The 25,454-nt window shown below is 38.2% G+C and overlaps 1 protein-coding gene and 1 long non-coding RNA gene across 2 annotated transcripts in view; both read left to right on the forward strand.

Annotated features, from left to right (window-relative positions):
- Positions 1-25,454, forward strand: part of LOC135780050 (uncharacterized) — a 494,904-nt gene that overhangs the window by 274,576 nt on the left and 194,874 nt on the right. The window lies entirely within an intron of this gene.
- The window catches only part of zfpm2b (zinc finger protein, FOG family member 2b), a 192,848-nt gene continuing 171,542 nt past the window's right edge, over positions 4,149-25,454 (forward strand). The window contains exon 1 of the mRNA XM_065268174.2: positions 4,149-4,322. Coding sequence (XP_065124246.2) covers positions 4,283-4,322 — 40 coding nt within the window. The 5' untranslated portion in view covers positions 4,149-4,282. The remainder of the gene's footprint in view (positions 4,323-25,454) is intronic.

Here is a 25,454-nt window from a genome sequence, read left to right on the forward strand (position 1 = left end):
GTCTTAATTGTGGTGCTTCTCAGAGATGGTCAGAACAATTTCTGAAGATGCATCCAAGAAAAGCCACTTTGTGACCTCTTTATACACTGTCAAATAAAAGGTACAGATGCTGTCACTAGGACAGTATCCTTTAAAATGGTCCTAATATTTTAAGATTTAATTACAGGCATGTATCTTTGAGGTACTCTTAAGGTACTTATATAATATAAATATTAAAATATAAAATATTTATTTAAATAATAATTAAATGTTATATTAGAAGCAAAATGTAAACACGTTTCTCTTTGTTATTCAATATGCATCAATAATCAAAAGTAACAAGAAGTAAAAACAATTTAAGAGTTTCAAAACATGTTTATTATTATGTTATCATGTTATTATTTTGTTTTATGGTGCTACTTAGCTGTATTAAGTTAGGAAGATTTAAATCAAAACAAACCAACTGCAGTTGAATTGATATTAATTGGAATGCACAACCAAAAAACAAGATTTCTGAAAAATTGAAAAAAAACTGCTTTTAGGAATAAAAAAGAAGGCACATTTGTTGTAAACCCAAACAGTGGATGATTTCTGTACCAGTTAATATAGTTTGAGGGATACATTCAATGTTGTTATCCAGCTGACACTTTGTTTAGTTGAAAATTGTTATACAAAAAATCTACTGACATTGAGCTGTAACACATATGTCTTAATCTAATAAAATGACATGGATTTTTATATTTTGTCTGAGTAACTGGTCTCTAAAACTGTAAAAAAAAAGAATGTTTACATTGTTTAAACAAGGTAATAATGCATCATGTAATAAAGACCAGTGGCCCTATTTATTATTTATTTATTATTTTTAATTCAGTAAAGAACAAAAAAGCATACTCTTCAAAATCTCTTTATTCTGTAAAAACAGAATTCGACAGGGGCGGACTGGCCATCTGGCACACCGGGCAGTTTCCCGGTCGGCCGGCGTACTTTTTGGGCCGATACATCTCATACTATTTTTGTCTGAGCAGCCGAGTTTTAGCGTTTTTTTTTCTAGACAGACCGCGGCCCACTGACATTTAAGCAGCAGCCCATTGGTTCTTTTTTTAAACGACATTAAGCTGGCCCAATGACTGACCAGCCCAGTCATCGTCCTTTTTTTTTTCATAGATAGACAGGCCCACTCACATTTAATGCAGCAGCCCATTTGTTTTTTTTGTGACATTAAGCTGGCCCAATCACCAAAATGTGTTAAAAAAAACGCAATTGTTTTCTGCGGCAGCAGAACATTCAACTCGTGTCGCTGCTGCTGATGATGGTGGCGGCGGTGGCACGTACTGGCAGCACCAGCACGCAAAGTGTCAGTGAGGAGAGGGAGAGAGACGAGGGAGAAGTGTGTGTAGTGACTGTGGTAAGCAGAGCTGCTTTCAAAACACAAGTTTAGATAGATACATCTTGATAAAACTGAGTCAAAAACACAAAATTATGTTGATAAAGCTGCAATAAAATAATTGCACACTTTGCTCTGTCACTACGAGTGTATCTGATTCGTAAATTTTTTTTTTCAAAACGTATCATTTCTCTTCAAGCTAAATCAAACAATCCAGGAGATCTGCTTACAGAAAAAGATATGTTTATTGTATATAACAACACACTTGACAGTTGATGTTAAAAATCTCTATTTTATTGCATTAATAAATAACACATTCTAGAAGTGTTTGTTGTGTCAACTCTCACTCTTTTATGAAATTGAAATTGCTATTGCTATAAATATTTAAAGGCGTGCAAAGATGGGTGGTATTTGTAATGCAAAAAATGATTTTCAAGAAAAAGAATTCTTAGTATTTTAGTCTTGTTTTCAGTAAAAATATCTCAAAATTCTTAAAATAAGATGCTTTGTCTTGATGAGAAAAATGACCCAAGAAAATAAGTCTAGTTTTTAGACTAAAAATTTTACATTTAAGTGATTTTGTGCATAAAACAAATCTGCCAATGGGGCAAATTTTTCTTGCATTTAGTGTTTAAGAAAAAAATTTCAAGATTTTTTTGCTTACCCCATTGGCAGATTTTTTTGCTTCTTTTATGCACAAAATCAAAAACAAAATTTGATATTTTTGGTCTTGGGTCATTTTGTTCATCAAGATCAATCATCTTAATTTTTAGATTTTTTACTGAAAACAAGACAACAATACTAAGAACATTTTTTTCTTGAAATCATTTTTTGCAGTGTATGTAGTGTGGGCCGGCTTGGGCCAAAATGCCAGGGCCAAATTTTTGTCCCAGTCCAGCCCTGGAATTCGATATACATTCAGTATTCATTTTAAAGAGCTAAAATAGTCCTGATTCATTGTAAGAAGTATAAGTTTCTCCTGTTCTTTGTTTTCTGTTCCATAGAGGTCATCAAGTCCTGTTTTTATAAAGAGTGTCTTGCCTCCTTTTTACAGCTCAGTTATTTACATTGCATTCTCACTTGAACAAGATATGGGCATAATTGCATGTTAGTTTTTAATTATAAATAAATGGCGATGGGTTGTAAGTTAGCATTTCATTGTTCCAGTCTTATCCAGGCTCTGTGATCGTGTGAGCCTGGCTCCTGTGCTAAGTGATGATAAGACCGTCTTCTGCTTGCCCATAATTAATCCATCTCTGGCGCGCCCCCGCCCTTATCACGCTCGCTCCCGCATGTCAATGGAATGGGAATTCTCTATTGATATCTCAGAGAGAGAGAGAGAGAGAGAGAGAGAGAGAGAGAGAGAGAGAGAGAGAGAGAGAGAGAGAATCCTTGCAGTTGAGCCATGAGACATGATTCCTTTTGTGTCAAATCTCAGCATTTTATAATGTGGAGAAGTATGAAAGCAAAGGATTTTTGGAGAACCAAAAAATTATTCTGGGGAATCGCTGCAAAAGAACCCTTTTTAACGTTTCTTTAGCTTTCCCCACTTTATTTCAATTTTTTATAAACACTTGATGTCTCAAAGAATCTAGATTTATCTACTAGATATATTTTGGCCTTCATAGACAGAGGTCCTAAGTCATCTCAGCATATTTGCCATGTTTCAAACCAGAATGGGCCAAAACCAGACACACATATGGTGAAAAAAACACATATAGGTAGGCAGATCATAAGATTTATAATAAAATACTAGCATATTACTTACTGCAAACTGCACTGCCCTTACTTAAAAACAAATTAGTGTAACACTCTTAAAACAAATGTGTTAAAATAACACATATTGTGTCTAGTTAAGGACAACACATTTAACACATCTCTATGTTATTTTTTGGAACAACACACTTTGTGTTGTTTTAACACATCTTGTGTTAAAGATGGAATCAATATGAAATGACACATGTGTAAAAATAAAACATTATGTGTTAAATGGGATCACACAAAACAATGTTTTAAAAATTGACACATCCTTTCTTAGAGTGAATAAACAGAATGCATTAAGCAATGATAAATGAATTCAACACTTGCTATGACCTCAATGCATTTTATGTTTAATTCAGCATTCATTAATTTTCTAAGGTCATTTTAAAAACATTTCCAAATACTTTTGTCAGTCTGATAATAATGATTATATAAATAACAATGATTATGAAATAATGATTCAAAATAAAGATTGATGCTGATATTATTTTTTTGTCACATTGGAAATTTAAGGTGCATTTTATAATCAAGGATTTCCATGCAGGTGCATAATGAAAATATTGAAATAAAAAAATCTACATTTAGCACTCTGCATACTTTAAAAACTCAGAATGGTAGTAGCCTAAAGCTTTCTATTGAGAGCCCAGTCTATGTTTTGAATACCTTAGACTTTTACATTTGTAATTTACTGTTATTATTAAGTTGTTAAAATACACGAACCAGCAAATTTGTAATTAAAAATGAATGGCTAACTTTTAACTGAATAACATTGTGTAAAACTCACAAATAAAAGCTTCATATACAAAATAATTTCAGCTAAGACTGAACAGATAAAAACAGACGAAAGAATAAAAAATCATCCATGAAAAAAATAACTTGATGTTCATTGATATGAATACTTGAATGAATGCGCTTGACATAGAGTAGCGCTACGGCAGTCCTGTGGGCTCAAACCTCCCCCTGCAACAAAACCACAGCACGCGCTCTTCCGCGCTGTCAGTGCGAGTGCGGATCATAGCACAACTTAACCCCCGTACAGGACGAATCTGATAAAGCCTGACTGAGATCTGAAACACAGTTGAGTCTTGCAGAGTCTGTCTGTATTTGGATGAATTGCAGCGTTATTTTATAATCTCGAGTTCATCGCGAGGAGCAGGAATGTCCCGCAGGAAACAGAGCAATCCCAAGCAATTTAAACGTGAGTTCTCTTTATTATTTTATAAAGATCGTTTTATTTGTACTTTATCTTAATGTCAGTCAGACAGGTTGTTTATAGTAGGTTTAATACAGCTTAGTTGCATTAAGAAATGTCTGATGTCTTTATATTAATTAGCTTATTAACTTTCAGTCGATTAATGTTGATCAAAACGATGTTGTCTTGTGTGACGCGTCCATTGTAATATCACAGTACAGTAATTATTATTTCAATAAAAAATAATTATTTTTGAATTTTCTTTTCTTAAATGACACAATTGCTGTCAAGATCTTTGAAAGGTGATACCAATTAGCTCACCATAAGTTGCGACATTTAACTTTTAATTAGAAATGACACAGCATGTAAAATGTAACACTTGAAATAATATTCTGCCATTTTTAAGTAACTTAAAAGCAACTTTCTACCCTTTGAATAAAAAATTGCAAATTAAGCAACTGTTGAGAAGTTTACCTGAAAAAAATGAAGCTTGTAATATGACATTCCTATTTTGCCAAAATAAATGTTTCCTATAAGTTCACTTTCCTAATCTTCCTTATCAGCGTGCTGCACTGGGAATCTTTTAGTGCTAAAATTGTTTACTTAGCACTCCTGCCCTATCAGTTCCCATCATATCTGTGTTGTGCTTTTCAACATCTGCGTTTGTTGTAATACCTCAATTTGCAGACAGTTGCCCCAATTTTCTTGAGTAATTAGAAACAGTAGAGAGGTTGCACAGCAGAAAGTTCTTGAAATTGACTTTAAAGTTATGACTGTAGGCTGAAGAGCACTGCACCTGTAAGAGAGAGAAAGAGAAAGCTTTCCCAGCCACCTGCTCATTGCAAAGGACAAAGAGGTTGTTATGGGTAGAGATGTTCCTCATTTTTTCACATTTTGTTCCCAATTGAACACATTTTGCCCTTTTATCTGAACCCTGGCAATTCAAGCTGGATTTTCATATTTTGCCTATTCCATTCTCTGGGGTGCCCTCTGCGAGGCAGATAAAGCCAGAGTACTGAAAGAGCTCCATTAATTTGCCCCGATGACTGTGACGATAAGGGCAGATAATGGGGCTGATAAGCTGGGAAAGATATACCATCAGAGACCCCATTATTACCATTAGAATTCCAGCCCAGCAGTCTGCTCGAGCCTGATAATCCCTCCCCCATCCTCTTCTTCGGATGATAAGACAAGGAATAGTCAGTCTCTCTTTATTAGCCGGCCTGGATATTCCGATAATATTGTGATAAATTATGTAATTTCTCTTTTCTTACTATTTTAGCCCTATTTGAAGATCTCTGTCTCTCCTTATGGGGAGATAATAAGGGCATTCAGGGTCATCTTCTCTTCTTTTCCCAACCCTCCCCCTCAACTAATGTGTTTGTATTGTAATAAGAGGTGGATGGTAAAAGCTGATAGGACGGTCAAGGTGTTTTGATGGGAGAGACATCATCATTGCTATCATTGCAGATTGGGACCAGCTGTTCATCCCCACCTGTTATCACCCCGTTGTGGCCAAACGCAGTCTACATGTGCTCAGATTTGGCAAAGGTTTGCTTCTGCGGGTTTGCCAAATTATTGACAGCAGATTAAAAGGCCAGAACAGTTAGTGCAAGTCTAAATTATAGTGTTATTTGAAAACACAGGCTATGTTTGTATATTGTTATCTTTTGTATCTCAGTACGTATTTCAGTAGTTTATACATGTTGCTCGCTGGACTATTTATGACACACATTGAATAATGTTATTTATATTCAGCAGATGTAAAATGGTCTGGTTGCATTAGATTTATAGATTTTTGTAAAAAAGAATACGAGAACATACATACGCAAAGCAAACCTTTTACAAATAAAATATTAAGATTAGGCTTCATTAATAAAACATCAGAAAGACAGTTCAAAATAAAGAAAAGTACTGTAGCACTTTCTGCATGTCTAATGTTAGTGACATATTTAAAGTGAGGAACAGCAGGTTCACTACATCCGATATAAATGACTTAAATGACAAAGCTGTAGCATCAATTGTTTGCAGATGTCATTTGGTTTGATATTTTGTTTTTTAATGTAAAGAAATTCCTTTTTAAATGTGGCCTAAATGTTTTTGTACTTTAGCTTTCAAAATTAAACTAGATGACATAGAATGAAGTCTTAACCGCCCTTGCTTTGTCAAAGCGACTTTTTTTCTCTCTCGTCATTTATGATCTTCAATTATTTATTTGGTGCCTGTCAGTTGTGGCTGCCGCTGCTAACTTTGCGCTGTCAGAATATGATAGTTTATTTTATTATTATACCCTATCAGGCAGAGGTGTCAAGTAACGAAGTACAAATACTTCGTTACCTTACTTAAGTAGCTATTTTGGGTATCTATACTTTACTGGAGTAATTATTTTTCAGACGACTTTTTACTTCTACTCCTTACATTTTCACGCAATTATCTGTACTTTCTACTCCTTACATTTTAAAAATCGCCTCGTTACTTCTATTATTTCGGCTTGTTTGCTTTTTTTACATTACGGCTTGTCATCGTTAAAAAAACCTATCTTGATAAATTGCATCATCCAGATAAATGCGATTGTGGTTGGATGAGAAGTATAAACATACACCATTCCGACTCTCTATTGGTTTGTGCGCAATCCCCGCCCCCAGCTGACTGCAGATGATCAAAAGTTTGTTTCTCTAGCGCTGCACAGAGAAACATAAAAGAACCGCGAGAGCGATTAGAAAGCATGCGGAGCAGTTTCCTCTCGCGATGCTTTGATATCATCCGCCATCCGTTTGTACAGTAACAGAACGCGGCTTTCTGTCTTCAAATGGAAAAGTACGAAATAAAACTCGCGCATCACTTTCAGGTCAGTTCACATTCACAAGCCTGTGTAAATATATAGCTGTCTGCTGACACCAACTCATCTGTGTGATTTAAATAGTGTAACAATACCAATTTATATCAGGTAACTTCAGTTGTTCAACTTAAATGACATTGTGCTGCGTTGCGTTTTGAAGCATGGCAAAGATATCTATGCTAAAGACATCTGTTGTTTTGTATATGCTTATAACTGCCCTAAATTTTATTTGCATTAACAAAACCTACTTAGCTGAATGCTTGAGTGTTAAATCAATCAAACACATAACCATACATACCAACTTTTGCTTTTGTTAATAGACATCAGCTGTTTCCTTAAACCTGACTTTTACTTTACTTACAAGAAAGACATTTAGTAATTATCCTTAATTGCTTGGATTTATACTGACTAAAGTAAAGTATACTAAAGTCCATTAGCTAACACAAGTACAGATACAGGAATATAGGCTATAATATATAATTGCATATTTGTATAATTGTAGTTTGTGTCAAAATACAATTTTAAATGATAACAATAATATCATATTTCTATTCTCACACATGCTATAGTTGTGTGAGATTTTGATGTTTTTTAACTAAAGAGGGCACCACTGTAGAAGTTTTGCCAGCAGCGGCCCTGCTCTGAAGTTTGACTTTTTGCACCATTACAATATTTATAGGCAACTAGTCATCATATCTTCCTCTCTATGGAACACATGTTAATGCTCAGTAGTACACATATTTGGTTCTTTAATGCAGTGGTTATCAAACCTTTTTTTTTCGCCTCCCTTGTGTACAGTGGATTCCTTCACGACCCCCCAAAGAAAATGTATGACATAAACATTCTAAAACTTACAATTTGAATTAAACAAAACATATTAAATTATACAATGTATTGCTTTTGTTTAGTAGCCTTATTTTTTGAGGTTTAATTACACAGAATTTATAGTAAAGTAATGTATTTCATAAAATATTGTAAAACTGGGGCCCCTGGCACCATCTCGCGGCCCCCAGTTTGAGAACCACTGCTTTAATGTATTTGTTTGCATTGTATTAAAATGCGTTCATTTTTAATGGGCATATACCGTATGTGGTTGAAACAGATAGCCTAGTGCAGGGGTAGGCAACATGGAGTGTTGATGTCCTGCAATGTTTAGCTCCAGGTCTAAACAAGCAGACCTGAACAAACTAATAAAGGTCTAAAAAGTCACCTGAAACTACAGGTAGCCAAGGTTTTATATGGGTTGGAGCTAAAATCTGTAGGACATCGGCACTCCAGGACTGATGTTGCCTACCCCTGGCCCTAGTGCATCCCAATTTTTTTAACATTAACATTTTTAATATAACACAATAGTTATTATATCCTTTAGAAACATGTTTTAGAGGAGATAGGGTAGTGCACAAAAGGCCCCTGTGGCGCGGCCTAGGCTTTTTTCTGAATGAAATTTTTTCCTTACATTACTTTTACTTTTATACTTTAAGTAGTTTTGAAACCAGTACTTTTTCACTTTTACTTGAGTAAAAAGCTTGAGTTGATACTTCAACTTCTACAAAAGTCTTTTTAAACCCTAGTATCTATACTTCTACTTGAGTAATGAATATGAATACTTTTGACACCACTGCTATCAGGGTATGTCAGATTTGTTGCCTCTCCTTTATTCTTATTTAATCTGTTTTGATTAACTTCTTCTGCCAACTGTCAAGCATGAGGCATCGCTCAGTCGCGGTCCATCTCTCATAGATCAGTGCAATATGAAGAGAGGGCTTATTGCTTGCCAACTTTTTCAGGAGCATCTGTTCAGCCCTAATGAGCTATGAAGTGCTGTGGCTCACTAGACTGCAAAAGGAGGAGGAGAGATGGGATGCCAGCCGCCTGTCTCACTGAGACAGACGAGTTCAGGAATGCTGCTACTGTTTGTCTTTGTTAAGCCGATAGTTCTGCTCCAACAATTCCCGAATAGCTTTGTGAGAGTGATAAGTAATATTTTAGGAATAATGTACAGTTAGCTGATCCTTATCGCCAAATAAACCCAGCTGCCAAATGGAAGTAAAATATAGATTTGACTTGAAATTTGTTTATTATGTGAGAAGAAAAAGAGTGTGGAGTGATACATAAGACAAACACTCTGTATAGGAAATCCGTTCACTGGGACAATGACTAAAAATCAATTATTGATATCATTATATAAATATAGCTGCAAAGCAGCGATGCCGGGGTCAAGCCAAAAAGGGCACAGAATGAAGTATCAATAATGACTGTCTTGATTTTAAATCTAAGTTTTCAGTAGATTAAGGCAAAAATTGCAATTTTTCTAATCTTCTTTATCTTGGTGGTGCTGCACCGAAACAATAGATGGTGCCGCGGGTCATGATTGTGATGACACCCACCAAATTTTATATACATATGATTAAGCAATGTTGAGATATAGCCTCAAATGACTTGACCACTGGGGGCACTGCACCAAAACAATTGATGGTGCCTCAGGTCATAATTGTGATGACACCCACCAAATATGGTGTACACACAATAAAGCGATCTGGAGATAAAGCCTCAAAACTCTTAACCACTAGGGGGCACTGAAACGTTTACAAGGCCTTTCAAAAAAATGCTGATGAAATAGGTGGCTCTGTGACAAAACATTTCATGCACCCTCAGTACATGACATTTACAAGTTGTGAACCATTCACCTATTCATACACTGTCAGCCATGCGAGAGCCATCCAGCTCATCAGGAGCAGTTGGGGTTCTCAATGATACCTCAACACTTGGTCAGGTGGAGCTGGGGTTTGAACCACCAACCTTCCGATTTGTAGACAACCTACACTAACCACTGAACCACTGGAAAACGCACATTAATATGCAAAACTTTTGCAAAGATATAGCCTCAAATCCATTCATTCCGGCGTGCTTGCCATAATATTTGTTGATGCGCTATACAATAACTGATTGGTCTATCAAAATCTTTTTATGACTTTTTGTCTAGAGTCTAGATTGTGTGTACCAAATCCAAGCCAATCAAATGAACGCTGTAGGAGGAGTTTGAAAAAGTTGGTATGCTTTGTAATTGAAAATGGCCATCCGAAAACATTTTGGTATCGTTTGACTCGGCATGCCTCAAGGAATCTAACAATAGCAATTTCATGATTTTAGACTCAATTTTGCAGTATAAAAATAAAAACAGTCACTTTTCAAATCTCGTGACCACTAGGTGGCCTTGTGACAAACCGTTCCATGCACCCTCAGTTCATGACATATAACAGTTGGGGTTAGATGTCTCACTCATGGACACCGTGGAGTTGGGGTTTGAACCACCAACCTTCCGATTTGTAGACAACCTACACTAACCACTGAACCACTGGCAATGCACACATTAATGTGCAAAACTTTTGCGAAGATATAGCCACAAATCCATAATTTTAATATCAAGCTAGCATTAGATATAAGCAAAAATAGCAATTTTTCAAATCTCGTGAACACTATGTGGCACTGTGACGAAACTGTGCACGCACCCTCATGTCATGACTGCCATCAAAACTACTTTGGCAAAGATACAGCCTCAAATCCGTTTGTGTTCGCGCTCTACGTAAAATGTTATGACGCGGTATACGGAAACGGATCGGCGAATAGACACGAATTCCATAACTTTTTGCCATGAGTGTCTCTAGATGCTAAACACCCATTCTTTACGCAAATTGGACAAAAGCTCTAGGACGAGTTCGAAAAAGTAGGTTTTACAAACAATTCAAAATATCAAAATAATAAGCATAACCGAAATGACGTCATATGGTGAAATCGAATTGGCATGAGCTAAGGAATCAGATGAAACAAGAATTGCGTTTCTATGACGTATGGGTCAGCAGTTATAACCAAAAATGCGAGTGAAAATTTGGACTGTTGGTGGCGCTATAGGGTTTGACAAAGACACTCCAAATTTGGTGTGGGGACTATTTGGAATGTCCTCTTTGAGTGTGCCAAAATTCATAACTTTCCAACAAAAAAAGTTAAAAATCAAAATGGCCGACCCCCAAAATGGCCGACTGAAAACCATTTGGTATCGTTTGACTCGGCATGCCTCAAGGAATCTAACAATAGCACTTGTATAATTTTAGACTCAAGTTTGCAGTAGTTATAAGCAAAAATAGCGATTTTTCAAATCTCGTGAACACTAGGTGGCGCTGTGACGAAACTGGGCACGAACCCTCAGGTCATGACTGCCATCAAAACAACCAAGTGTCGTGTGAATACGTTTAACTTTGGCAAAGATACAGCCTCAAATCCGTTTTTACGCAATCTACGTAAAATTCGTTGACGCGGTATACGGAAACGGATTGGCGAATCGACAATGAGTGTCTCTAGATGCTACACACCCATTCTTTACGCAAATTGGACAAAAGCTCTAGGACGAGTTCGAAAAAGTAGGTTTTACAAACAATTCAAAATATCAAAATAAATAGCATAACCGAAATGACGTCATATGGTGCAATCGAAACGGCATGAGCCAAGGAATCAGAAGAAACAAGAATTGCGTTTCTATGACGTACGGGTCAGCAGTTATAACCAAAAATGTAAATGAAAATTTGGACTGTTGGTGGCGCTATTGGGTTTGACATAGACACTCCAAATTTGGTGTCTTGACTATTTGGAATGTCCTCTTTGAGTGTGCCAAATTTCATAACTTTCCTACGTACGGTTCTATGGGCTGCCATAGACGCAATAGCGGAAGAAGAAGAATAATAGATAAATATAGCTGCAAGCAGCAATACCGGTCAAGCCGAAAAGGGCCCAAAAAGGATGTAAAATTGAGATTGGATAAGCAGACTGAAGAACCTAGTTAAACCAAGTTTAATTAGTCAAAAGAGCCCACCCCTGTGTCTCTACGTGTTGCGATGCAGAGATATAGCTTTTGCAAAAACGGTTGATAAGGTATTCTCATTGGTTGCTAGGGAGTGAATTGGCAACCATCAGTGATTATAGTCAAAGCCATGAAATGAATAATCCATGATGACTCATGGTTTTAGATGTGTTGTTGTAGTAGTTTTAGGCAAAAATACCATATTCTATCTCAAAACCAGTAGGTGGCGCAATGACAACATTGTGCATGCAACATCAGGTCATTATTGTGTTACATCTAGCTAGTTTTATGACTATACACTTTAGTTTAGTGAAGAAACAGTTGTATGACCATAGGGCTGGCTTGATATCAAAGGTTTTGTTCAATTATAAGGCCATCTAGTGGTGCAAGCATACAATTGTTTTTGTGTGGCCTCAGAATATGCTCATACATCAGGGTATCAAATATGGTGAAAAAATCTATTTTCGTTGCGAAGTTATAACCATTTATGTGTAAAAAACACAAAATGTAAAGGTAATTTTTCGTTTTTTGCAATTTTCGGCCATTTCTGATGAAAATTTTAATATAACGCCAACAGAGTTTTTTGTTCAGAAGGTAATGCAATGGTCTTCCTATGGCATTTTCGAGTCGATCGGAATAACGCTCGCGGAGATTTTCGAGTGTGTTTTTTAAGTGCTATTTTGCCGCGCAGGGTTAACCGTAAGACGAATTCTGGCATGTTTGGTATCGTTGGACTCGGCAACTATTCCAAACTCCAAATAAACAAGTCCCGTGAAAATATGTCAATCGGAGCCAAAGTTATAGGCGTTTAAAGCATAAGTCTGACCACTAGGTGGCGCTGTGACGAAACTCTGCATGCACCCTAAGTTCCTGACTCGCATCACAAGTACCAAGTATCGTGTCAATAGGCTTAAGTTTGGCAAAGATACAGCCTCAAATCCGTTTTTTTGTGCTCTACGTAAAATTCGTTGCGCGGTTTACGGAAACGGATGGACGAATTGACATGAATTCCATAACTTTTTGCCGTGAGGGTCTGTAGATGCTACATACCGATTTTCGTGGAAATTGGGCAAAAGCTCTAGGACGAGTTCGCAAAAGTAGGTTTTACGAATAATTCAAAATGGCGGAAAAATTTCCATGACTGAAAATGACGTCATAGGGTCAAATCGAATCGTCTTGAGCCAAGGAATCAGAGGAAACAAGAAATTTGTTTCTAGGACTTACGGATCAGAAGTTATAAGCAAAAACGTAAGTGCATCTTTGGACTGTTGGTGGCGCTAGAGGGTTGGAGATACAGACTCCAAATTTGCTGTGGGGACACATTGGACTGTCCTTTATCAGTGTGCCAAATTTCATAACTTTCCTACGTACGGTTCTATGGGCTGCCATAGACTGCAATGGCGGAAGAAGAAGAAGAATAAATATAGCTGCAAGCAGCAATGCCGGGGTCAAGCCAAAAAGGGCACAGAAGAAAGTAAAGTTGAATTCGGATGAGCAGTTTAAAGAACCTAGGAAAATGTATTGATTTCAGACTAAATAATATAACAGTTATCAGCAAAAAAACTGTGTTTTCATTCAGTGTAATCTCTCCCTCTCTTCTCGAGGAGCATTGACAACTAGAACACTGAAGAAAATGTGAGTGGTGCTTGCAGTGGCAATACTCAGCTCACAAAATGTTACAGTGGTGTTAATGAGTCAAAAGAGACCACCCCCATGTCTCTACAATGTTCTGACGCAGAGATATAGCTCTTGCAAAAACGGTTGATAAGGTATCCTAATTGGTTGCTAAGGAGTTAATTGGCATGCACCAATGATCTCCAACCCATGAAAGGAATAATACATGATGACCCAAGATTTTAGATGTACTGTTGGAGTAGTTTTAGGCAAAAATACCATATTTCTATCTCAAAACCACTAGGTGGCGCAATGACAAAATTGTGCATGCAACCTCAGGTCATAACTGTGTTACATCTAGCTAGTTTTATGACTATACACTTTAGATTAGTGAAGAAACAGTTGTATGACCATAGGGCTGGCTTGATATCAAAGGTTTTGTTCAATTATAGGGCCACCTAGTGGTGCAAGCATACAATTTTTTTTGTGTGGCCTCAAAATATGCTCGTACATCAGGGTATCAAATATGGTGAAAAAATCTCTTTGCGTTACGAAGTTATAGCCATTTATGTGTAAAAACACAAAATTTAAAGGTAATTTTTCGTTTTTTGCAATTTTCAGCCATTTCTGATGAAAATTTTAATACAATGCCAATAGAACTTTTTGTTCAGAAGGTAATGCAATATTCTTCCTATGATGTTTTCGAGTCGATCAAAATTACGCTCGCGGAGATATTCGCGCGTGTTTTTTAAGTGCTATTTTGCCGCGCAGGGTTAACCGTAAGGCCAATTCTGGCAGGTTTGGTATCGTTGGACTCGGCAACTATTCAGGACTCCAAGGAAACAAGTCCCATGAAAATACGTCGATCACAGCCAAAGTTATAGGTGTGTAAAACATTCGTCTTACCACTAGGTGGCGCTGCGACGAAACTGGGCATGCGCTCTCAGTTCCTGACTGGCATCACAAGTACCAAGTGTCGTTTCAATAGGCTTAAGTTTGGCGAAGATACAGCCTCAAATCGTTTTTTTGCACTCTACGTAAAATTTGTTGACGCGGTTTACGCAAACAGATTGGCGAATCGACATGAATTCCATAACTTTTTGCCGTGAGGGTCTGTAGATGCTACATACCGATTTTCGTGGAAATCGGGCAAAAGCTCTAGGACGAGTTCGCAAAAGTAGGTTTTACGAATAATTCAAAATGGCGGAAAAATTTTCATGACGGAAAATGACGTCATAGGGTCCAGTCGAATCGTCTTGAGCCAAGGAATCAGAGGAAACAAGAATTTCGTTTCTAGGACGTACGGGTCAGAAGTTATAAACAAAAACGTAAGTGCAACTTTAGACTGTTGGTGGCGCTAGAGGGTTGGAGTTAGAGACTCCAAATTTGCTGTGGGGACACATTGGACTGTCCTTTATCAGTGTGCCAAATTTCATAACTTTCCTACGTACGGTTCTATGGGCTGCCATAGACCGCAATGGCGGAAGAAGAAGAAGAAGAAGAATAATAATAAATATAGCTGCAAGCAGCAATCACCGGGGTCAAGCCAAAAAGGCACAGCAGAAAGTAAAGTTGACTTCGGATGAGCAGTTTAAAAAACCTAGGAAAATCTCTTGATTTCAGACAAAACAATATAACAGTTATCAGCAAAAAAGCTGTGTTCTCATTTAGTGACAATTCTCCCTCTCTTTCAACGAGGATTGATAACTAGAACACTGAAGTAAAAATGAGTGGTGCTTGCAGTGGCAATACTCAGCTCACAAAATGTTACAGTGGTGTTAATGAGTCAAAAGAGCCCACCCCCATGTCTCTACAATGTTCTGACGCAGAGATATAGCTCTTGCAAAAACGGTTGATAAGCTATTCTCATTGGTTGCTAGGGAGTGAATTGGCAACCACAAGTGATTATAGTCAAAGCCATGAAAGGAATAATCCATGATGACTCATGGTTTTAGATGTGTTGTTGCAGTAGTTTTAGGCAAAAAATTCCATATTTCAATCTCAAAACCAGTAGGTGGCGCAATGACAAAATTGTGCATGCAACCTCAGGTCATAACTGTGTTACATCTAGCTAGTTTTATGACTATACACTTTAGTTTAGTGAAGAAACAGTTGTATTACCATAGGGTGGCTTGATTTCAAATGTTTTGTTCAATTATAAGGCCAACTAGTGGTGCAAGCATAAATTTTTTTTGTGTAGCCTCAGACTGTGGTCGTACATCAGCGTTTCAAATCTGGTGAAAAAATCTCTTTTTGTTGCGAAGTTATAACCATTTATGTGTAAAAAATGCAAAATTTAAAGGTAATTTTTCGTTTTTTGCATTTTTCGGCCATTTCTGATGAAAATTTTAATATAACGCCAATAGAACTTTTTGTTCAGAAGGTAATGCAATGTTCTTCCTATGGTGTTTTCGAGTCGATCGGAATAACGCTCGCAGAGATATTCGCACGTGTTTTTTAAGTGCTATTTTGCTGCACAGGGCTAACCGTATGACGAAACCTGGCATGTTTGGTATCGTTGGACTCGACCACTACTCAGGACTCCAAAAGTTCAAGTCACGTGAAAATACTTTTATCGCAGCCAAAGTTATAGGCGTATAGAACATTCGTCTGGCTACTAGGTGGCGCTGCAACGAAACTGTGCATGCACCCTCAGTTCCTGACTGGCATCTCAAGTACCAAGTGTCGTGTCAATAGGCCTAAGTTTGGCGAAGATACAGCCTAAAATCTGTTATTGTGCGCTCTACCTAAAATTCGTTGACGCGCTATACGACAACGGATTGGTTAATCGAAATTCTTTTAATAACTTTTTGCCTTGAGTGTCTCTAGATGCTGCATACCGATTTTTGAGGCAAACGGGCAAAAACTCTAGGACGAGTTCGCAAAAGTAGGTTTAACGAATAATTCAAAATGGCGGAAAAATTTTCATGACGGAAAATGACGTCATAGGGTCCTATCGAATCGTCTTGAGCCAAGGAATCAGAGGAAACAAGAATTTCATTTCTGGGACTTACGGTTCAGAAGTTATAAGACAAAACGTAAGTGCAACTTTGGACTGTTGGTGGCGCTAGTGGGCTTGAGATAGAGACTCTAAATTTGCTGTGGATATTATTTGGACTGTCCTCTATCAGTGTGCCAAATTTCATAACTTTCCTACGTACGGTTCTATGGGCTGCCATAGACCGCAATGGCGGAAGAAGAAAAATGTACTAACAGAAACAATTGCCAATATAGCTGCAAGCAGCAATGCCGGGGTCAAGCCAAAAAGGGCACATAAGAAAGTAAAGTTGAATTCGGATGAGCAGTTTAAAGAACCTGGGAAAATCTCTTGATTTCAGACTAAATAATATAACAGTTATCAGCTAAAAAGCTGTGTTTTCATTCAGTGTCATCTCTCCCTCTCTTTCGTCGAGCATTGATAACCAGAACACTGACGTAAAAATGAGTGGTGCTTCTAGTGGCAATACTCAGCTCACAAAATGTTACAGTGGTGTTAATGAGTCAAAAGAGCCCACCCCCATGTCTCTGCGATGTTCTGATGCAGAGAAAAAGCTCTTGCAAAAACAGTTGATAACGTATTCTCATTGGTTGCTAGAGAGTAAATGGACATCCACTAGTGATTATAGTCAAAGCCATGAAAGGAATAATCCATGATGACTCATGGTTTTAGATGTGTTGTTGCAGTAGTTTTAGGCAAAAAATGCGTTATTCTATCTCAAAACCAGTAGGTGGCGCAATGACAAAATTGTGCATGCAACCTCAGGTCATAACTGTGTTACATCTAGCTAGTTTTATGACTATACACTTTAGATTAGTGAAGAAACAGTTGAATGACCATAGGGTGGCTTGATTTCAAAGGTTTTGTTAAATTATAAGGCCAACTAGTGGTGCAACCATACAATTTTTTTTGTGTAGCCTCAGACTGTGGTCGTACATCAGCGTATCAAATATGGTGAAAAAATCTCTTTGCGTTACGAAGTTATAGCCATTTATGTGTAAAAACACAAAATTTAAAGGTAATTTTTCGTTTTTTGCAATTTTCAGCCATTTCTGATGAAAATTTTAATACAATGCCAATAGAACTTTTTGTTCAGAAGGTAATGCAATATTCTTCCTATGATGTTTTCGAGTCGATCAGAATTACGCTCGCGGAGATATTCGCGCGTGTTTTTTAAGGGCTATTTTGCCGCGCAGGGTTAACCGTAAGGCCAATTCTGGCATGTTTGGTATCGTTGGACTCGGCAACTATTCAGGACTCCAAGGAAACAAGTCCCATGAAAATACGTCGATCACAGCCAAAGTTATAGGTGTGTAAAACATTCGTCTTACCACTAGGTGGCGCTGCGACGAAACTGGGCATGCACTCTCAGTTCCTGACTGGCATCACAAGTACCAAGTGTCGTTTCAATAGGCTTAAGTTTGGCGACGATACAGCCTCAAATCCGTTTTTTTGCACTCTACGTAAAATTTGTTAACGCGGTTTACGCAAACAGATTGGCGAATCGACATGAATTCCATAACTTTTTGCCGTGAGGGTCTGTAGATGCTACATACCGATTTTCGTGGAAATCGGGCAAAAGCTCTAGGACGAGTTCGCAAAAGTAGGTTTTACGAATAATTCAAAATGGCGGAAAAATTTTCATGACGGAAAATGACGTCATAGGGTCCAGTCGAATCGTCTTGAGCCAAGGAATCAGAGGAAACAAGAATTTCATTTCTAGGACGTACGGGTCAGAAGTTATAAACAAAAACGTAAGTGCAACTTTAGACTGTTGGTGGCGCTAGAGGGTTGGAGTTAGAGACTCCAAATTTGCTGTGGAGACACATTGGACTGTCCTTTATCAGTGTGCCAAATTTCATAACTTTCCTACGTACGGTTCTATGGGCTGCCATAGACCGCAATGGCGGAAGAAGAAGAAGAAGAAGAAGAATAATAATAATAAGAAAACTAACAAATACAATAGGGGTCTTCGCCCCTTCGGGGCTTGACCCCTAAATATAGCTGCAAGCAGCAATACCGGGGTCAAGCCGAAAAGGGCCCAAAAGGATGTATAATTGAGATTGGATAAGCAGACTGAAGAACCTAGTTAAACCAAGTTTAATTAGTGAAAAGAGCCCACCCCCGTGTCTCTACGGTGTTCCGATGCAGAGATATAGCTTTTGCAAAAACGGTTGATAAGGTATTCTCATTGGTTGCTAGGGAGTGAATTGGCAACCATCAGTGATTATAGTCAAAGCCATGAAAGGAATAATCCATGATGACTCATGGTTTTAGAAGTGTTGTTGCAGTAGTTTTAGGCAAAAAATGCGTTATTCTATCTCAAAACCAGTAGGTGGCGCAATGACAAAATTGTGCATGCAACCTCAGGTCATAACTGTGTTACATCTAGCTAGTTTTATGACTATACACTTTAGTTTAGTGAAGAAACAGTTGTATGACCATAGGGCTGGCTTGATATCAAAGGTTTTGTTCAATTATAGGGCCACCTAGTGGTGCAAGCATACAATTTTTTTTGTGTGGCCTCAAAATATGCTCATACATCAGGGTATCAAATATGGTAAAAAAATCTCTTTGCGTTACGAAGTTATAGCCATTTATGTGTAAAAACACAAAATTTAAAGGTAATTTTTCGTTTTTTGCAATTTTCAGCCATTTCTGATGAAAATTTTAATACAATGCCAATAGAACTTTTTGTTCAGAAGGTAATGCAATATTCTTCCTATGATGTTTTCGAGTCGATCAGAATTACGCTCGCGGAGATATTCGCGCGTGTTTTTTAAGTGCTATTTTGCCGCGCAGGGTTAACCGTAAGGCCAATTCTGGCATGTTTGGTATCGTTGGACTCGGCAACAATTCAGGACTCCAAGGAAACAAGTCCCATGAAAATACGTCGATCACAGCCAAAGTTATAGGTGTGTAAAACATTCGTCTTACCACTAGGTGGCGCTGCGACGAAACTGGGCATGCGCTCTCAGTTCCTGACTGGCATCACAAGTACCAAGTGTCGTTTCAATAGGCTTAAGTTTGGCGAAGATACAGCCTCAATTCCGTTTTTTTGCACTCTACGTAAAATTTGTTGACGCGGTTTACGCAAACAGATTGGCGAATCGACATGAATTCCATAACTTTTTGCCGTGAGGGTCTGTAGATGCTACATACCGATTTTCGTGGAAATCGGGCAAAAGCTCTAGGACGAGTTCGCAAAAGTAGGTTTTACGAATAATTCAAAATGGCGGAAAAATTTTCATGACGGAAAATGACGTCATAGGGTCCAGTCGAATCGTCTTGAGCCAAGGAATCAGAGGAAACAAGAATTTCGTTTCTAGGACGTACGGGTCAGAAGTTATAAACAAAAACGTAAGTGCAACTTTAGACTGTTGGTGGCGCTAGAGGGTTGGAGTTAGAGACTCCAAATTTGCTGTGGGGACACATTGGACTGTCCTTTATCAGTGTGCCAAATTTCATAACTTTCCTACGTACGGTTCTATGGGCTGCCATAGACCGCAATGGCGGAAGAAGAAGAAGAAGAAGAAGAATAATAAATATAGCTGCAAGCAGCAATACCGGGGTCAAGCCGAAAAGGGCACAGAAGGATGTAAAGTTGCGTTTGGATAAGCAGACTGAAGAACCTAGGTAAACCTAATGATTTCAGATGAAAAAATCCAAAGGTAATCAACAAAAATAATCTATATTCTTGTCTACTGCAACTGTCCTTCGGTTTTTGACAATCATGGAACATTAGAGCACTGAAGGACATGTATGTGATGCTTACAGTGGGCAAACATGGGTCACAACATGTTACAACAAGTTAAAAGAGTCAAAAGAGACCATCCCCATGTCTCTGTGATGTTCTGATACAGAGAAAAAGCTCTTGCAAAAACAGTTGATAACGTATTCTCATTGGTTGCTAGAGAGTAAATGGACATCCTCTAGTGATTATAGTCAAAGCCATGAAAGGAATAATCCATGATGACTCATGGTTTTAGATGTGTTGTTGCAGTAGTTTTAGGCAAAAAATGCCATATTCTATCTCAAAACCAGTAGGTGGCGCAATGACAAAATTCGTGCATGCAACCTCAGGTCATAAATGTGTTACATCTAGCTAGTTTTATGACTATACACTTCACTTTAGTTTAGTGAAGAAACAGTTGTATGACCATAGGGTGGCTTGATTTCAAAGGTTTTGTTCAATTATAAGGCCAACTAGTGGTGCAACCATACAATTTTTTTTTTGTGTAGCCTCAGACTGTGGTCGTACATCAGCGTATCAAATATGGTGAAAAAATCTCTTTGCGTTACGAAGTTATAACCAATTATGTGTAAAAACACAAAATTTAAAGGTAATTTTTCGTTTTTTGCAATTTTCGGCCATTTCTGATGAAAATTTTAATATAGTGCCAATAGAACTTTTTGTTCAGAAGGTAATGCAATGTTCTTCCTATGGTGTTTTCGAGTCGATCAGAATTACGCTCGCGGAGAAATTCGCGCGTGTTTTTTAAGTGCTGTTTTGCTGCGCAGGGCTAACCGTAAGGCGAAATCTGGCATGTTTGGTATCGTTGGACTCGGCGACTATTCAGGACTCCTAAAAATCAAGTCCCGTCAAAATACGTTGATCACAGCCAAAGTTATAGGTGTAAAAATCATCTGTCTGGCCACTAGGTGGCACTGCGACGAAACTGTGAATGCACACTCAGTTCCTGACTGGCATCACAAGTACCAAGTGTCGTGTCAATAGGCCTAAGTTTGACGAAGATACAGCCTAAAATCTGTTTTTTTGCGCTCTACGTAAAATTTGTTGACGCGCTATACGACAACGGATTGGTTTATCGACATTCTTTTGATAACTTTTGGCCGTGAGTGTCTCTAGATGCTACATACCAATTTTCGCGGCAATCGGGTAAAAACTCTAGGACGAGTTCGAAAAAGTAGGTTTTACGAATAATTCAAAATGGCGGAAAAATTTTCATGACGGAAAAAGACGTCATAGGGTCCAATCGAATCGTCTTGAGCCAAGGAATCAGAGGAAACAAGAATTTCGTTTCTAGAACTTACGGATCAAAAGTTATAAGCAAAAACGTAAGTGCAACTTTGGACTGTTGGTGGCGCTAGCGGGTTTGAGATAGAGACTCCAAATTTGCTGTGGGGACACATTGGACTGTCCTTTATCAGTGTGCCAAATTTCATAACTTTCCTACGTACGGTTCTATGGGCTGCCATAGACCGCAATGGCGGAAGAAGAAAAATTTACTAACAGAAACAATTGCCAATATAGCTGCAAGCAGCAATGCCGGGGTCAAGCCGAAAAGGGCACAGAAGGGTGTAAAGTTGAGATTGGATAAGAATACTAAAGAACATAGGTAAACCTCATGATTTCAAATGAAAAAAACGCAAAAGTAATCAACAAAAATAATCTATGTTCTTGTCTAATGCAATCGTCCTTCTGTTATTGACAATCATGGAACATTAGAGCACGGAAGGACACGTGAGTGATGTATGCAGTGGCATAACATGGGTCACAACATGTTACAACAAGTTAAATCAGTCAAAAGAGACCATCCCCATGTCTCTATGATGTTCTGATGCAGAGAAAAAGCTCTTTCAAAAACAGTTGATTAGGTAATCTCATTGGTTGCTAGAGAGTAGATTCACATCCACCAGCGATAATAGTCCAAGCCATGAAATGAAGAATCCATGATGACTTATGATTTTAGATGTGTTGTTGCAGTAGTTTTAGGCAAAAATTGCTATTTTCTATCTCCAAGCCACTGGGTGGCGCTATGACAAAATTGTGCATGCAACCTCAGGGCATGACTGCGTTACATTTAGCTAGTTTTCTGACTATACACTTTAGTTCAGCAAAGAAATAGTTGTATGACCATAGGGCTTGCTTGATATGAAAGGTTTTGTCCAATTATAAGGCCAACTAGTGGTGAAGGCATACCAATGTTTTTGTGTGACCTCAGACTCTGCTCGTACATCAGCGTATCAAATCTGGTGAAAAAATCTCTTTTCGTTGCGAAGTTATAACCATTTATGTGTAAAAAACACAAAATTCAAAGGTAATTTCTCGTTTTTTGCAATTTTCGGCCATTTCTGATGAAAATTTTAATATAACGCCAATAGAACTTTTTGTTCAGAAGGTAATGCAATATTCTTCCTATGGTGTTTTCGAGTCGATCAGAATAACGCTCGCGAAGATATTCGCGCTTGTTTTTTAAGTGCTGTTTTGCTGCGCAGGGCTAACCGTAAGGCGAAATCTGGCATGTTTGGTATCGTTGGACTCGGCGACTACCCAGGACTCCTAAAAATCAAGTCCCGTCAAAATACGTTCATCACAGCCAAAGTTATAGGCGTATAAAACATTCGTCTGGCCAGTAGGTGGCGCTGCGACGAAACTGTGCATGCACCCTCAGATCCTGACTGGCATCTCAAGTACCAAGTGTCGTGTCAATAGGCCTAAGTTTGACGAAGATAAAGCCTAAAATCTGTTTTTTTGCGCTCTACGTAAAATTCGTTAAGGTGGTATTTGACAACAGATTGCTTTATCGAAATTCTTTTGATAACTTTTTGCCATGATTGTCTCAAGATGATACATACCAATTTTCGTGGCAATCGGACAAAAGCTCTAGGACGAGTTCGAAAAAGTAGGTTTTTCAAATAATTCAAAATGGCGGGAAAATTTTCATGACGGAAAATGACGTCATAGAGTGTAATCGAATCGTCTTGAGCCAAGGAATCAGAGGAAGCAAGAATTTTGTTTCTAGGACTTACGGATCAGAAGTTATAAGCAAAAACATAAGTGCAATTTTGGACTGTTGGTGGCGCTAGCGGGTTTGACATAGAGACTCCAAATTTGCTGTGGGGACACATTGGAGTGTCCTTTATCAGTGTGCCAAATTTCATAACTTTCCTACGTACGGTTCTATGGGCTGCCATAGACCGCAATGGCGGAAGAAGAATAACTAATAATAATAATAATTATTATAATAAAAAGAAAACTAACGGATACAATAGGGGTCTTCGCCCATTCTGGGCTTGACCCCTAAATATAGCTGCAAGCAGCAATACCGGGGTCAAGCCGAAAAGGGCCCAAAAGGATGTAAAATTGAGATTGGATAAGCAGACTGAAGAACCTAGTTAAACGTTAAAAGTTTAATTAGTGAAAAGAGCCCACCCCCGTGTCTCTACGGTGTTCCGATGCAGAGATATAGCTTTTGCAAAAACGGTTGATAAGGTATTCTCATTGGTTGCTAGGGAGTGAATTGGCAACCATCAGTGATTATAGTCAAAGCCATGAAAGGAATAATCCATGATGACTCATGGTTTTAGAAGTGTTGTTGCAGTAGTTTTAGGCAAAAAATGCGTTATTCTATCTCAAAACCAGTAGGTGGCGCAATGACAAAATTGTGCATGCAACCTCAGGTCATAACTGTGTTACATCTAGCTAGTTTTATGACTATACACTTTAGTTTAGTGAAGAAACAGTTGTATGACCATAGGGCTGGCTTGATATCAAAGGTTTTGTTCAATTATAGGGCCACCTAGTGGTGCAAGCATACAATATTTTTTGTGTGGCCTCAAAATATGCTCATACATCAGGGTATCAAATATGGTAAAAAAATCTCTTTGCGTTACGAAGTTATAGCCATTTATGTGTAAAAACACAAAATTTAAAGGTAATTTTTCGTTTTTTGCAATTTTCAGCCATTTCTGATGAAAATTTTAATACAATGCCAATGGAACTTTTTGTTCAGAAGGTAATGCAATATTCTTCCTATGATGTTTTCGAGTCGATCAGAATTACGCTCGCGGAGATATTCGCGCGTGTTTTTTAAGTGCTATTTTGCCGCGCAGGGTTAACCGTAAGGCCAATTCTGGCATGTTTGGTATCGTTGGACTCGGCAACTATTCAGGACTCCAAGGAAACAAGTCCCATGAAAATACGTCGATCACAGCCAAAGTTATAGGTGTGTAAAACATTCGTCTTACCACTAGGTGGCGCTGCGACGAAACTGGGCATGCGCTCTCAGTTCCTGACTGGCATCACAAATACCAAGTGTCGTTTCAATAGGCTTAAGTTTGGCGAAGATACAGCCTCAAATCCGTTTTTTTGCACTCTACGTAAAATTTGTTGACGCGGTTTACGCAAACAGATTGGCGAATCGACATGAATTCCATAACTTTTTGCCGTGAGGGTCTGTAGATGCTACATACCGATTTTCGTGGAAATCGGGCAAAAGCTCTAGGACGAGTTCGCAAAAGTAGGTTTTACGAATAATTCAAAATGGCGGAAAAATTTTCATGACGGAAAATGACGTCATAGGGTCCAGTCGGATCGTCTTGAGCCAAGGAATCAGAGGAAACAAGAATTTCGTTTCTAGGACGTACGGGTCAGAAGTTATAAACAAAAACGTAAGTGCAACTTTAGACTGTTGGTGGCGCTAGAGGGTTGGAGTTAGAGACTCCAAATTTGCTGTGGGGACACATTGGACTGTCCTTTATCAGTGTGCCAAATTTCATAACTTTCCTACGTACGGTTCTATGGGCTGCCATAGACCGCAATGGCGGAAGAAGAAGAAGAAGAATAATAATAATAATAATAAGAAAACTAACAAATACAATAGGGGTCTTCGCCCCTTCGGGGCTTGACCCCTAAATATAGCTGCAAGCAGCAATACCGGGGTCAAGCCGAAAAGGGCACAGAAGGGTGTAAAATTGGGTTTGGATAAGAATACTAAAGAACCTAGGTAAACCTCATGATTTCAAAAGAAAAAAACGCAAAAGTAATCAACAAAACTAATCTATGTTCTTGTCTCCTGCAATCGTCCTTCT

Source organism: Paramisgurnus dabryanus, chromosome 19, assembly GCF_030506205.2.
Source record: "Paramisgurnus dabryanus chromosome 19, PD_genome_1.1, whole genome shotgun sequence".
Taxonomy (NCBI): domain Eukaryota; kingdom Metazoa; phylum Chordata; class Actinopteri; order Cypriniformes; family Cobitidae; genus Paramisgurnus; species Paramisgurnus dabryanus.